The 16,109-nt window shown below is 34.5% G+C and overlaps 1 protein-coding gene across 6 annotated transcripts in view; it reads left to right on the forward strand.

The window, feature by feature from the left end:
- bbc (choline/ethanolaminephosphotransferase 1 bbc) overlaps positions 1 to 16,109 on the forward strand; it is a 120,275-nt gene that overhangs the window by 49,992 nt on the left and 54,174 nt on the right. For 5 of the 6 annotated variants that reach the window (XM_081751048.1, XM_081751045.1, XM_081751043.1 and 2 more), the window contains one exon: positions 750 to 881. The exons of the other annotated variant lie outside the window; for it this stretch is intronic. In XM_081751048.1, coding sequence (XP_081607174.1) covers positions 750 to 881 — 132 coding nt within the window. The remainder of the gene's footprint in view (positions 1 to 749; positions 882 to 16,109) is intronic. 6 annotated transcript variants of the gene reach the window in all.

Genomic DNA, 16,109 nt, shown 5'->3' on the forward strand with positions numbered 1-16,109 from the left:
GGTTATTTACTGTACTTTCCTCCTTCCCCCTCCCCCCCCCAAAAAAAAAAAAAATGTTTCGGCAAAAAAGCAGTTGTCAACGTTTCGGGAAGAAAAATGCCATTTTTCAGCTCTAAACCTTTCAGAAAACTGTGTTTATAGAACTATATTCCATCGATTACTTCCTTCTATATATCATAACTCATATAATTCCTGTAGTTTTCAATGAAATTTCCCTAGTGAAGTCGTACATATGTAAGTGGAAGGGAAGTTTTGTTGAAAGTCTACAGGAGTCATGGGTTATGAGTCAGACATTAGTTTTGCTATACAGAAGAAAGTAATCAACAGGATGTAGTTCTACAAGCTAGGTTAGTTTTCTGAAAAGGTCTGTCTGTGCTGTGTAAATTTTGACTGAAACGTTCACAGTTGAACTATAATTTGGATGTTTTTTTGGGCAAGTACAGTTTAAATAAATATTGAATATAATTCTATTAAATCCTTTGCTTCTCTCGCTAATTTTTAGCGGTGAATATGTAGAAAAAAAAAATTGAGAAATATTAATGTACGTACCTTTGCTTGTATAGTTCAGTGCCAGTAAGTAATACTAGAATATAGTAGTAACCTAAATCAACTAACTAAGAGATAGTTCCTTTACAGACAAACGAAGAAGTGGCTTGTGTATAGTCGAAACCTCACTCAGTATTGTTCTTTTTTTAAAAAAAAGGAAAATTGAAAGTAATGATAACATTGTTTGTCTTGTTCTCCGCCAGATACCAATGATCAATATTGAACTGGCTCATTTAGCTTCGATGGTATTTATTGTGAGTTTCGCAGTGAGCTTCGTTCTCTTTTCGCAAGTTATCCTGGGCGGTGGTGTAGGCAAGAATGGTTCAACAGTTGCCGTAAGTCATTTCACAACAAAGGGACTCTTCATTGTTGTTGATGTTAAAAATTGTACTTTTTTATCATAGTCTTGTTACTTCTAGGTAATTTCATTGCACTTACAAGTTTAGTGTTGGTAGGTTGTCATTTATATATCTATATATCTTGTTAATTCTTTTTCTTTTTTTGTTACTCAAATTTACTCCTTCTTTCATCTATCTTCATTTGTGACTAGTTTTATCCAACGATGCGAAAATCGTGTCTGTGATCAGTTCTCGTATTCTTGTTTCTTTCTTTCTTTCTTTCTTTCTGATTTTCTTTCTTTTAAATATATTATTATTATTATTATTATTATTATTTGTTTTTATAATAGAACACAACAACCTTACTAAAGGATAAAATGTAAGTAAGACATATATTCACAAATATGTAAGAAGTCTGATAAAGTAAAAATTGTTCATTATATCTTATCTTAGCTGCATCTATAAATAAAATTAAAGAAAAAAAGAGGGAAGTAGATAGTTGCCAACTCACTAGGAAGATACTATGGAGATGAGTGATTTTTCGGTGCTAACGAGAGCGTTGCTTTTACTCATTACCCAGTAGGTTGCAGATCGATTTCAATGAACCCAGCTCAGCAGAATCCAGCAAGGCGCAGTCAAAAAGAATGTTCCAATAGACTGTAAAACTGAAAGACGAACATTTTTTTTCTTTTTTATTTTATTATTACTGTAGAGTTAGTGATACATAAATTACTTATCAACATATGCATCATCTTTATTGAAGCGTTTGTCATAACACGGGACTGGTTTTTGTGTGCTTTGTCGAAGAATTCTGCCGCCAACGACTAGAACCATGAATGTCACGACTATGTGCAACTTAGCTGCGCTGTTGAAACGTTATCCGGCCAAAAATCTCTTCAGATGGAAGAACAGTGGAAGACGGTGGACGCGAGGACGGGGCCGTATCGCGAGATCACGTAGGACATCAATATTTTTTCCCCAGTGACAATGCGATCGAGGAACTAATTACTTTCCTGGCTTCGCTTCAGTTACTTTAGTACTCATCGTACACACAACTTGCGAAACTTCATTCGGTTGACGACCTCATGCAACAGGAAACTAGAAATCAGTAGAAATTGACAGTTTCGGACATTGTGACCTGCCGGTTCTGTAGAATTGCTTGCTGCACACTTTCAACCAATTCAGGCGTAACATATTCGTTGTGCATATTGGTGCGGCCTGCTGTAAATTGTCTGCACAATCTTCCGACCATATTTTCACTCTTGATATTTGGTCCATACACTTCACACAAATGCAGGTAGATCTCTGATACGGACAACTTTGCAGAGACCTGAATACTTCGCACTCGGCGGAAGACTGTATGCGCGCTGCCATGTTTACCGCAACACAATTTTCTCACGTATAACTATGCACGCGCTATGTTGTGTTTCTTTTCCACTCCTGCGCAGGCGCGTCTCGCTTTAACTCCTCATGCCATCTGGGGGCATTTTGAAATTTACTTTTTGAATGTGCCTCGTATATTGAAAGTTCCACTATTAAATGTATGCACATAGTTATTTTAGTATGCTACAAAGTATACTTTTCCGTGTGGCAAATATGATTTTTTTTCCGGCTCACTTCTTGCCTAATGATCAACTGTGATTGGTGCTTGTCTCATAATAGGATCACCAATGACTGCCATCGAACTTCTTCGCTAAGAACCAAGTTCTCACTGTTGTGAACCATCCGACGTAAGTAATTCCAAGGTGATGTCGATTATTATATTAAATATGGTTTGACACGACTTAGAGCTTGCACTAGACTCTAATTTTTGCGAGTCAAATTGACCCACAATACAGAAATTTGAGAGTCAACAAACAAAATTTGCAAGTCAATTACAAAAGTGAACTTATCAATAAAATTCTGATAAATTAAAAAATATATTAATATATATTTTTAAATAAACTTTTTAAAAAAATGCACAGTGCTTACCTACTACATGAGCATCATACCTTCTCATACACGGTTTTCGGAAAAGAATTTGGCAGTTTTTCTTTTAATAAGGGGTAACACTACGTTCTTTTATAACACAGAGAGAAAAACTTGGCAGTTTTTTCATCAGGATAAGAGAACTTTTCTTTAACTATTTACATTATATACAAACAAATTTGAAAAGTTACTTTTGTCTCTGCTTCATCTTCTCAAAAGCGGCTACAGCTTTCCAGTATGGAAATTCCTCTACAGATGGTTCATTGATGCTTAAGAACATAAGAGCCTGGGTCTTTCAGTGAATTTCTGTGACTGCGTTTAATCCTGTTTTGAGTACTGAATGCTCTTTTACAAGGAACACTGCTTAGTAGCAAAAACCAAAACACAAGAAGCCAAAAGTAAATAATAAGGGAAAATTTCTTTCACTTGGGAATGGTCTTCTACAAATTTGCAACACAATTATTTGAGAGATTCTTCAAGCCACTCAATGTGTGTTTGAACATTATAAACTCACCACACATTCTTTCCTTATTTACCTTAGAGGCAAATCTATCAACAACCTCCAGCTGGGAATTTCCATAGGTAGCAAGTTTTTCTAGGGATGTAGGATACTACTTGGGATTGAAGATGATATCAAACGAGTTTAAAATTGTGTAGGGAATCATTTGGGAATCTTGCCTTCAAGTTGCCAGTTAGATTAGCAATGAACTTGTTCCTTACATTTTTAACTTGCCGTTGATAGATTTCAGATAAATGTCCTTGTATTTCACATCATTTTCCTCTTGATCATCAGAAGCAACATAAGACTGTGTTTCATCCAGAAATTCTTCTACACTGAGTCCCTGAATATTTTGCAGTTAAAGAACACTTTAGTGGCATTCACCAATGGCTGTATCATTGACAAATCAATTTCATCCTTCTGCAAACTCTTACACAACTTTTCAAGGCATGGAAGAACATCGAAAAGTAATTTTGTGATATATAAACAAAGCAAAATGATCTTAGCACACTGTAGAGTGCTGTTGCAATTTCATTCGTGGACGATTTTTCTTGGTCATGTTCACTTACTAGCGCTTCCCAACATCTGTCCACAGCCTTCACTGCTGAATAAAGTGACAGCCAACGTATAGGCATTGGTTCCTTTAATGACACAGCTTTCGAAGCCTATATCTCACTTATACAGCTGAGCAATAATTTTTTGATATTTCTTAAGTTTTGAAGAAAAAATTCACGCACTCCGAGAATACAAAAATGCTAAACCACGCCAGACTTCAGACTGTTACCACAGGTTACTACTTATAGGAAGTCATGGAATACTCATTCTTCTTCTTCTTGCAAAGCGGAAAACGACATTCTGTTGCCTTACCATAACTCACTGGTTTACATCAGGTTGATTCAGTCTTGTTTCTCTACATCTTATTTATTGATACATATTCATCAGTAAACCAAATTTGTTCCGCAACACATCACGCCCTTGTAGTGATAAATAACGCGCAACAAGTGAAACTACCTGGCGGAAATTTTGCGAGTCAAATTGACGCAGCTTAAAATTTTATGAGTCTAAGAGTCGACAAAATTATAGATTTACGCGTCAATCGCTAGGAAACGCAAGCTTTGCGACTTAATTTCATTTCGACAGATGCTGATAGCTTTTATTTTGTTAAAGGCTATGTATTCGCTGATGTGATCATTAACAATGACAATACAGTTTGCAAAGTTCATTCGTGGCATAAATAGAGAGAAATGTTCATAAATGAGCTTAACACATTAAAATGAAGGAAAAGGAACTGGAATTACATGTAACACAAAACTGGATCAAACTACAAGCAGCTTTCAATTTAGCAAACGTATTGCTCATGCTTGGAAAGCTTCTTAACGTATGATATCAGTATAAATTATTTTGATTTTCGCTCTTTATTCAGTAAGAAAGAAAAATGTGTATATATTCGGTAGAGTTTCCAACTTTGTAATTGACACATATCACTCCTTTTTAATCTTTCATTGAGTCCACGGTGTCATATTTTTCTTTTGAGTACTATATTTGACCACATATATTTCAAATCAACTCGCAAGCCCTACTATCCATTTCATAAAGATAGGCCCCTGACTTCGTGGTGCTGCCGTGACGTTCAGTCAAAACTTATATTGCATTGTCGTACCCCGTTGGAATTCGCTGAAATGTTCTTTTTTCAATACTTAAGACATAAAAATTTTCTGTGTATTATGTAGTGAGAAAAAATAAAAATTAATGAAAAAGTGCGTATTTTTTCGTACTTTTTTGGTAGATCAATGTTTATAGGACTATATCTCAGAAAAGAGATCACGTGAAATAATTTCCTGTGTACAATATGTAGATGCATCCATTAACTGTAAGTTGTGAAAAGTTCAATTTTCATCACTTGATACTTTTTGTGTAACGACGCTCTGATCTCCTTTACCATGGTAGGTAGAGAAACGTACAAAACACTGTTCGAAAATTTGGAAGTCTAGTGTTCCAAATATTTTAAACTATTAACAAAAAAAGGTTTAGTTGGTAGAGTATTTATTAAAAAAAAAAAAAAAATCAACATATTCTCTGCGTTAAGCGGTGAGCCATGTTGCAGCCCAATCTTTAAATTCCCCGCGCTTATATGAAGAAACAGCATACAGTAAGTGGAAGTGCGGCACCGCTGTCGTGCAGTGTTGTCGCGTTCAGGAAGCTTGTAGCGCGAAACCTACTTCATAAGCATGTAATAGGAAAAAGTATTTATTATAACCTTTCACAACATCATAAAAATAATAATAATGCATTACACATCTCAATGTAATCGAAATAAAACGTTGAGGTAAAACATCCAAAAACTCATCTCTTAATCTGTTTACTTCATTCACTTTCGTAATGGGTTTGTTGACTCATTGCTGCTGCTCTTTGTGGTGGACAAACACTGTGCTCGTGGGTTTTCTCGGGGTTCTCCCGTTTCCTCCCACTTTCTTCATTCCACCATGTCACTCATCTCTCATTATCACCGTCTCCTTTAGCCTAACCGGCATAACCGTGGGACGTTAAACTTGAAGATTTCATTTCATTTTCATTCATTGCTGCTCCTGCTATCTTCCTGAATACTTATTAAAAATCGCTCCATTTCTACCTCAAGATCTATCAGTATACAAACTTTCCAGCTTACGAACATGTTCAAGGTTAAAAAGAAATGTAGCCTTGGCAATCACATGTTCATCCAAGTTCTGCGATCAATTCCCCTGCCGAATGTACAGTAACACAGAATGGGTCCTTGGTTTTCTTTCAACGAAAGAAAACAATGCATTGAGTAGGTGACGAAGGCTGTATTTGCGTCTAATCACATCGCACTGATTACGTCAACACTTCCCTTTGGTTCGTAGGCGTCAAAAACTTACACACGGACTCACACCATATGGGTTAATTGCAATGAGACGGACGAATGGGCATTTATATTTTCCTGAGTATATCTCCTGAGTATATTATGGACCCTCTCAAATGAGTTTTTACGAAATCTAGATCTAGATAATTTGCTTTCTTATCTTCAGAAATGGTAGATTCACTCTATTATTGTATATGAAAGTTAGTGGGCTTATTCTCACAATAAAATTGACAATGTGGTATTGTAAATGTGCGTTTAATATATAGATTTAAAATGAATAAATAATCTCACGTAGTGCTGTTTAAAAAAATTATAACTTTATGTTGGATAGACAACACTGTTAATCGGAATGTATTGTGGAGTATGTCAACATGTACTTCTATTGATATTTGTATATTACAAAATTTCATCGAATTTTATCTATTACTTTAAAAGTTACAGGGGCATTTCAAAATAAATGATTCGTTCTGTATAAACAGAGTCTAGTTGACGCGTACCTTTGATACACAGGGTTTCTAGTTCGATTCTCGGTAGGAAAGTTTCGAAATTTGGACGCATTATGCTGGTTCAGATTTTACCTTAAACTATATGTTGTATTGTATTGTATTGTATTGTATTGTACTGTATTATACATCCTATTTGTACTGTCTAAACTGTACATGTGTCAATTTTACCTTAACCATAAGCCCATAAACTTTCATATAATAGTAGAATGAATCTACTATTTTTGAATGCAAGAAAACGAGTTGGGTAGGACTTGATTTCAAGAATATTATTTTAAGGTAGATTGTAGTAAAACTAATTTCTAGTAGAGGGATAGAGAGTGACGATTTTCTTGAGATAGATTTAATCCACATTTTTAAGTATAAGACAACGGTTGAAATCACAACACTTACTATTTTAAATACAATTTATACATACACACACACACACACACACACATATATATATATATATATATATATATATATATATATAGATAGATAGATAGATAGATAGATAGATATATATATAGATATATATATATATATAGATATATATATATGTATAGATAGATAAATATATATAATATGGATATTCCTTTACGAGCGGCGGTATTACAAAAAGAAGAGGCAAAATTTTTAGCGATAATGAAATTGCAGAACTGATGAATGACTCCGACTCAGACGGTTATGAGTTAGTAATGAATAGTAATGACATTGATTATTCTGTGCTCAGGTGCGTATTCGGGAGTGAACAAGATAGTAACTCTTTTCAAGTGAACCTGAGGCTGCGCCGGGAAAGAGAGAAAAAAAGTGTCGTTCCTATTCAAAGACAGATTCTGATGTAGCTTGGAGCGATAAAATTTAAGTAAATGCAAAACCCCTGTTTATTGGTGTCCTGGGAATTGAACAAAATGCTGAGCTATCTACAGAGTATTCCGCATATAGTGTTTCAGTTGTTTTTACCGATGAAGTTTTATAGTAAAAAAAAAAAAAAAAAAAAAAAAAAAAAAAAGTTGAGTTGATTTTGAGTTGAACGTCCTGTTCAGCAGTGAGGCTATATGAGACGTAGACCTACTGATTAATGTGGAATCCAAACTACATCGAGCTCCCGCCAGGAATAGTAGTAAAAGTTATGAATCAATACGCAAAACAACAGATTGAGAAAAAGAAAAAATACTAAAACAAAAATCTTTGTTTTCTAAATGAAAGCGTGTTTCTAATTGAAAACAAGGAACTTTTTACACTAATTATTCACATATGCCTTGCACGGAAGCCAGCTTTACGCGATTTTTACAAATCAACTACGCAAGAGGTATTAGTATGTCTGTCAAGTGGTGGAAAAGCTGTTATTTCTGCTGTTTGACTTATCACACATGTCAATGCTCACATATTGTACAGTAAGAAAGAGGAAAACATATCGCACTTCGAACTTTTTATGCGGATGTAGCAGATAAACTGCTGCACTCAGCAGGCATTGAAGTACAGGGACCTTCACCCGGTAGAAGGCTGGTAGCAAGGGGCCATTACCCATAGAGAGTTTTCCCCATTATCTGCAAATTCTAACAGAGTAGGACAAAGGAGATGCAAAGTGCGTATCATCCGCAAGGTGAAAGGAAGTTTTTAATAAATATTAGCGTTTATTGCCGAGATACAAATAACCACTCGAAATGTACAACACTAAAGAGAAGTACTGGGATTCCTAGATCTGAAAACAGATTTTCTGTGAAGTGTAAACTCAATATTACATATCAACTAAGGTTGTATCTTATAATAAAGTTTGTGTTTGTTTCTGTGCAAGTGTCGTGCAGTAAGTGAAAAACTGACAAAAAGCAACAAATTTTCGAGGACCATCACATGCAAATCCAAACAAAATAAGAGTTCGCTTTTCTAATTTTGAACATTTGGCACATTTACTGTATATCCTGTTAATTTCTAAGAAATTGGTTTAAAATCTGTGGAGACATAAAATTTTAAAAATATTTCTAAAAAGTGCCGGACAGTGTACGTGACAAGTTTAAATACCCGTCCGTCTGAGAGTGTATACGCGCCAGGAAAATGTGGCAACGTAGCACTCAGTATAAACTGCGATAGCGAAGGGCGCAAAGCTGAGAAAATCATAATGTCATATTTGTGATGGTTTATCTTTCAAAACAAGTCAGAACAGTGGTTGAAAAAGCTACTTTAAGATCTTTCTAAAAGTTTTTTTTTTTTTTTTCATATTCATACACCGCAGCAATTCAGAGATAATGATGTCTCACTTTTTACTGAATAACAAGAAAATTACTACGTGTTGAGTAATTAAATCTTCAAAACTTACAGGTAATATATGCATCTACATATCGTGCACAGGAAATTATTTCACGTGATCTCTTTTCTGAGATATAGTCCTATAAACATTGATTTACCAAAAAAGTACGAAAAAATACGCACTTTTTCATTAATTTCTATTTTTTTTCTCACTACACAGTACAAAGAAAATTTGTATGTCTTAAGTATTGAAAAAACAACATTCCAACAATTCCAACGAGGTACGACAATGTAATATAAGTTTTGACTGGACGTCACGGCAGCACCGCCAAGTCAAGGGCCTATCTTTATGAAATGGGTAGTAGATATCGGTCCGTTCACGGAATAGTTCTTCAGACATTCATGAATAGTATCTTAACCGCATAAAAAAAAAAAAAAAAAAAAAAAAAAAAAAAAAAAAAAAAAAAAAAAAAAAAGCCTGGATACAGTAATTTTAGTATCTCTCTGATGTGGGTTCGTTGAAATAGCCCGGCACTTTATTGGGTGATTGGGCATAGTTGGAGCCCTGTGTTAGTATATAGAAAAAAAGTGTTTTCCAGTTCTCTAGTATCTACCTTGGTTTGCTTTGTATAGAAGTAACAGCTCCTTTCAACACAGAGATACAACTTGGACTGACAGTTTAAGGTGAATTCCGAACCACTGTAATGCGTTCAGATTTTTAATACACTCCCATCAGGAATTGAACCCGGTATTGCACCAAAAGGCGCACGCATTAGCCACTAGACCAGCGGAGAGGGCTAGTAATACTTATCTTGTCAGACATGTTTCATTGTATAGTGGCGGCTCATTGGTCAAACGTGTAAATCTAGAGCGTTCACGAGCTTGAACCTCGTCGCCCCTAATTGTCTTCTTGTGATAAGGGAACATAATATGTAGGTCTTCAGAGTGCACTCTCGTTTTTTCCCGCTTTATCATTTCGCAGAATTTTAATAATTGTTTTGATATTATTAGTGTAGTTAGCCTACGAACTGTGGCATTAAGAAGAAAGTTACTATCGCAGGATCATATTTTTTCTAATTTTTCAGCATATCAATACCAAAATTACACTCTTAAAATGTTTGCGCAACTTTTTTTTATCTTCGAGAAGTAGATTAAGAGTAGGTAGTTGCCAAAAAAATATTAAGAAGCTACTTTTAAACTCTGTCTTCTATTACAAATAAGCTTTATTTAGTACAATAAATTAGTAATAGTTTAACCTGTTCCTTATCGACTATTATTCGAAAGTATTAGGAGCACGGCTGATGCACGGAATTTGATCGCTACTGCTTCAACAGTTGGCTTTACGTATGAATTCAGGCAGTTGAAAAAATGTCACAACGTTGAGTGTAAAAAAACTTTATGTGATTTGTTATGGTTGTGCAGGGACGAAAATACATTGTTAATTTGCTTTAAATGTGTTTTGACATTCCGTTCTATTACTCTGTCTTGTCTATGTTCAATTCTAAAGTGGAATTTTACTTAAGTGAGAGTTGGGAGTTGCTCTTGATCAAAAGCTCATGTGGATTGTTGTTTCCTTTCATTCCGCATTACTAGTTTAGCAAGGAAGAATACATCTTTTGACTATAAAATATTCTTTAGATTTAGCTTGCTGTACCTTTTGCATAGGATTGTTTCACACAGAATTCATCTGCTTTCATATGCATGTCGTGAATCGGAAATAATTTTCTTGTAATTCTAAATTCATTGCTCGGGAGATTTGATTTTTCTTCCGCGGATAAACATTTTTTTTTAAAACTTTTTTTCGTACCTTGCTTTTGCGCTATGAAAGAAATTTTTACTTTGTTCTGCATGTAATATTAGCGATTAAAATGAAGCTGTTAGTATTTGCTGGAATGGAATGTTGTGCTGAAAAGTTTACGTTTGTTAGAAATTAGTGATATTTATATGGAATGAGATAGTGTTACATACACATCTAACCCCGTTTTCCCCCTTTTATTTCAATCTCTAATTGGTGAAACATCTTTTACATTTAGCTTATCACTATATTGTAACGTTCTCCCTGTGTAGTGGTAGGTAGAGCATGGTAGAGTAAAATTATAGGTCCGGAATCTTTTCCCTCTACCGGTTTAGTATAAAATCCACTATAAACAGTATTTTTACAGAAATATTACAATGATGTAAGTTCTCTAATGTAAGGTTGGAATGGTGTCCCTTCGACCTGACGGTCTCGAGAAGATTCCCCAGTATCGAACTACGTGAGGAGATGTAGGACACTCGCTGCTCCACTACAAGCAGAGAGGGGTAATTTCCGACAAGGCTCCACTGCAAGCCAGGCCGGGTTGTGATTAGAATTCTCTCGCTGCTCCAGTGCAAACAAAGAGAGGTAAAGTCTCCCACAAGGCTCCACTGCAAGCCAGAAGAAGGAACCGTTAGCTTCACTGCAAGCTAAGACTTTTAGGGTAGGTATTTCCTAGATTCCACTACAAGCCCAGAAGGGGATTCGACCAATCGCAAACTGGTGACTGTCCGTGGAATCCTTTCCATTATATAGCGCTCCAGGTGAGACGGTGGCGCTGCTGTTCCCTCGTCATACGATCCGTGGTGTCGCTGCAGTCTCCGTCGTCTGCTACTTGTAGTACTCTAACGTAAAGTGTAGTACCCTGTCGTGAAGTACACGTGGCTGTTGTTTATAAATAGGAACATGTGTAGAATGTTTTGTAAACAGAATCACATGCTGGTGTTATAAACACAAGCACATGGTATATTACAACCCTCAGGCCAGTTTAAAAATAAGTCAGAGGGTTATTTTTCTGGGAGAGAGAGACTTGGGGCACACACAACTGAAAACTCAAAGCACTAAAAAAATTACAATTGGAGCACTAGAATATGGTAAGGGAAAAAAAGTACTAAACACCTAGTCCTTTGACGCAAGCAGGATCGGTGAAGCACGTTACCTTCCTCAAGGAAAGGCTGTTTTAAGCTTTGGTGTAAACATTAGTAGTTTTTTGTCTAAGATGAGCCAAATACATCTTCAAAGATTGTTACATATTTAAATTAATCATATTTGAACCAAGTACCAATAATATATATATCGGATGTCTCAAAAGTCTCCTGACTTAGGGTAACTGTTATTATCAGAGTTAACAACAAAATGTAAGAGGGGAAACAGTCTCCAAATACAGTATGATGATTTCGACCTAAAGTGAAGGATTTTTTTTAAATTGGTTGAGCCGTTTGAGCTGTACACTCTTTATGCGCCCAATGTTAAATGAAAATTAACGTTGCCATTTACCTAAATCCACAACATAAAGTAAATGGGGGCTGTTAGTGTAAAAGACAGTCACTTCATTGACGTATGTTGTGGGTCCAGGTAAATGACAACGTTACATTTTCATTTAACATTGGGCGCATAAAGAGTGTACAACCCAAACGGCTCGTCTGATTTAAAGAATTCCTTCACTTTAGATTGAAAACAACATATTTGGAAACGGTTTCCCCTCTTCCTTTTTGTTGTAACTCTGATAATAACGGTTACCGCATGTCAGGGGACTTTTGAGACACCCTGTATATATATATATATATATATAATATAATATCGTGTGCTCGTGTAATAATTTAAATAATTATATATAGGATGCTGGAAGGTTTCTCAACTGAAATACCTATCATTGTTTAATTCTACAAATTGTAACCGGATAGTTAGCATGTAGGAGCTAAGGAATGAAATGGCAAAAGCGGAAAATGTTATCATGTTGGTAGTAGTCAGTTTATTGAGATTCAGTAAGTAGCACAGACATTCGTTCTTTCATTATTATTGAATATTTTACAAAAATATTTCTTTGGCTTTCGTTATTAGTATATATATTGTACAAATTCTTTGAGTAAAGCTTTAAGGAAATGCAGTTGTATGATGAATTTTGGTTTTGTCGTTCCAGGAGTTATTGTAACTTACAACTAGAAATCTTTGTCTTTCGTAGTGTAGGAATTGAGTAGAAATTTACGGTAATTTCGCAAGGTTCGATGTTCCTAATATCTTTATAAAGTGTAACATAAAATGAAATCGAAATACGATTTGCAACAGCCGTAACTGTATGTAGACCTTTATAAAGTATGTGGAATGGCTTGTATTGATTCATTTTCTTTCTTAAAACTTTTCAAGTATGAGCTTTTCTCTTGGGTTTGCAAGCTTTTCGTATTTTTTTTTCCTCAACATTCAAAGTGTTATGTTGAGAAAGGAGAGAACCATCAGATCCAGTTGTAATTTGTTCTGAAGATTCAAGTTTATGTATCTTTCTAACAACAAGACAGCCAAAGTATATTGTAAAAATATTTCTTTAGATTGAGGTTACGTTGTTCCTTTTGCTTCGATATATTTTACTCGTGTTTTTCGTTCCGAATCCATTATTCGTTTGGTTTAAGGAAAGCTTATGAATGGTAAATTACTAGCGAGGATAACCGAGAAGGACAGTTCAATGGACTCTTTTTTTCCTTTATTAAGAGGCCTCATCCCGGCAAAATATAAATACCGCTAATTTTACAGTAATTATGTGATATCTTCAAATAGATAATAGATAATTGAAATGTGGAACAAGAGCGCCTTAGACAATGTCATTTTGCGTGAGGTACCGTTATCATAAGTCACCTAGTGGCTTTCTGCTTTTAGCCATTTAGAAACGCGAAAATAAATGACGATTTTCAAAATGAATTGAAATCGAAAGCAGATAGTGAGTCGTGATTACGGTATCTCATGTAAAATGACATTATCTACGGCGCTCTTGTTCCACATTTCGATTATATTTTATCTATTTGAAGATATCACATAATTACTGTAAATTTAACAGTATTTTAATTTCGCCGGGATGAGGCCTCTTAACGAATGTAGTCCTATAATCCCTTTGTTTTAAGGTCAAAATGCAGTAAGGAAATGCAGTTTAAGTGCAGTAAGGATGGGCTCTTCTGTACTAGGTAGTCGTTCCTGACAATCTATTAACTTCAAATTTCATCAGATTTAAATCTCATCATGTGTCGGAGTCCACATAAATAGTGGGTTCATCCTTCATAAATAATGGATTCCATCCTCCATCGGTATTGCATAAAGGATATAGCAAATCAGTCATAATAATAATTTGTCAATTATGAGGATCATATAGACCAGCTCTCTCGAATCAAAATAGTCTTTATTTGTTATAGTTGTGCATACACTGCAATAGTGAATTTATTTTAATAATTTTGAGTAAAGCTTTGGATTTAGCTTGTTTTGAATGTCGGCATTCGTTTTCGTTTAGATGATTGTTTTGTCGGTAAAATTATTCATTGTAACAATATATTTGATGAAAGAACTGAAGCTCTTTGTAATATACTTTTCAGTTTCGTTGTCATGCAGAAATAGTGTGCACTTCAGATTTTTTTTTTTTTTTTTTTTTTTTATTAAATTTTGTATTGTACTGAGCTTTTTTTGGTGTATGATTTCTGTTTTACAGATTCAGTTCAAATAATACGGACTGGAATGATTTCCTTCGTTTGGTTTCAGATTTTTTTTTTTTTTTTTAATTAACATTTTTCAGTCGTTTCTGTAAGCAAAAGTTGGGTGTCCTGTTGTGTTGGAAGCAAGTTGACTGTGGAGTACCGTTCCTTTCCTTCTATAGCAGCTGTTCTCTCAAGAGTGTTTCAGTTTAACGTGATCTGTTGTGGTGTGTGCTTTGTGGGAAATAACATGTATGCCCTTTTTCTATTTTCTAACACAGCTTCCGATTCTTAATATGGAGATGAAGCTATTGCCCTTGTGTGCAGCTTCATTGGTAGCTATAGCCCTTGCTCAATCCAATCTTACTATCATATTCACTGGTGGTATTGGGAAAAATGGGTCAACTGTGGCTGTAAGTTGTGATCTGTTAGCTTTCTTGCACGCTGGAACATGTCCTCACTTCCTAGTAATTAATTTCGTATTGTGCTTTGTGCTTTTTTTTTTTTTCTTTTCTTCGTTGCATGTGCGTTTAGTAGTCAATTTGTGTTTCGCAACTCTTTATGATGTGAGTAGTTAATATGTGTTTGCAAGCTTCTATGTATTTAATTTTTAAGTATTTTGTTTTTAATACTTTGAATTAGATCTTATGATACCCGGTATGGTAAGTATCTGTATAGGGTAAAATGTGTGACACAAAATAGTATAATTTCATGATGTTAATATGCGTAAGTAACGTTAAGTTTTATAATTAGAAGAAGTCCAACTAAAGTGCCATTCAATGTAAAATTTGATATATTTAATGTTTTGTTTTTCTTAACCACTCTTTAAGTCAAAACGCGAAATGAAAATTTAAAGAACATAGCGTCCAAACTCGAGAAAGTATTGTCAAGTCTAGTAGCTTTTTCTAACATTATACGTGTAGCTGAGAAATACGTATTTACCATGTGAAACTTCAGAACTTCACATTAAGACGAATTTCACAATACTATGTAGCCTAAGCTATGAATACAAGCTATGAATGTAAGCTATGAATTCAATTCCAGAAAATCTCCAGCTCCGTTTCATAACATTTCCTTAATTCTTGAACGCTGTGATTCAGATTTTAATACACGTTTTATTCTACAATGACATATTAATAAATAAAAAAAGTACGCAAAATAGCATAAATTTTAGTTCGAATGTAATTTATAATAATCAATCAGATTTAATCGTAAAGTGTACTTATTTGAAGGTTATTGAATTAATGGTATTGACACATTTAAATTGTTATTTTTGTTATTTTTAAGATATAAAGAAAAATCATATTTGTAATAATTGTTGTATCCATAATTCAGTAATACAAGTTACAGCATCTTACGTTGATGCATAATATCTATCCACTTCCGATCAGCAGTAGATACGTAATAATACGCATGAAGGCAGGAAATTATAATTTATTAAGAATCATTTGTTTTTTTTTTTCTTTCTTTTTTTTCACGAGTCCTGATCTTTTCTGCTGATTTTAGGCGCACGCACACATACACTCACACACACACATACATACACACATACATACATACATACATACATATATATATATATATATATATATATATATATATATATATATATATATATATATATATATATATACAAAAAGTTAGTGGTTGATAATCTTAACAAAAATGTGCCAAACGTGATTTTC

Source organism: Thermobia domestica, chromosome 3 (assembly GCF_964235325.1).
Source record: "Thermobia domestica chromosome 3, izTheDome1.hap1.1, whole genome shotgun sequence".
Taxonomy (NCBI): Eukaryota; Metazoa; Arthropoda; class Insecta; order Zygentoma; family Lepismatidae; genus Thermobia; species Thermobia domestica.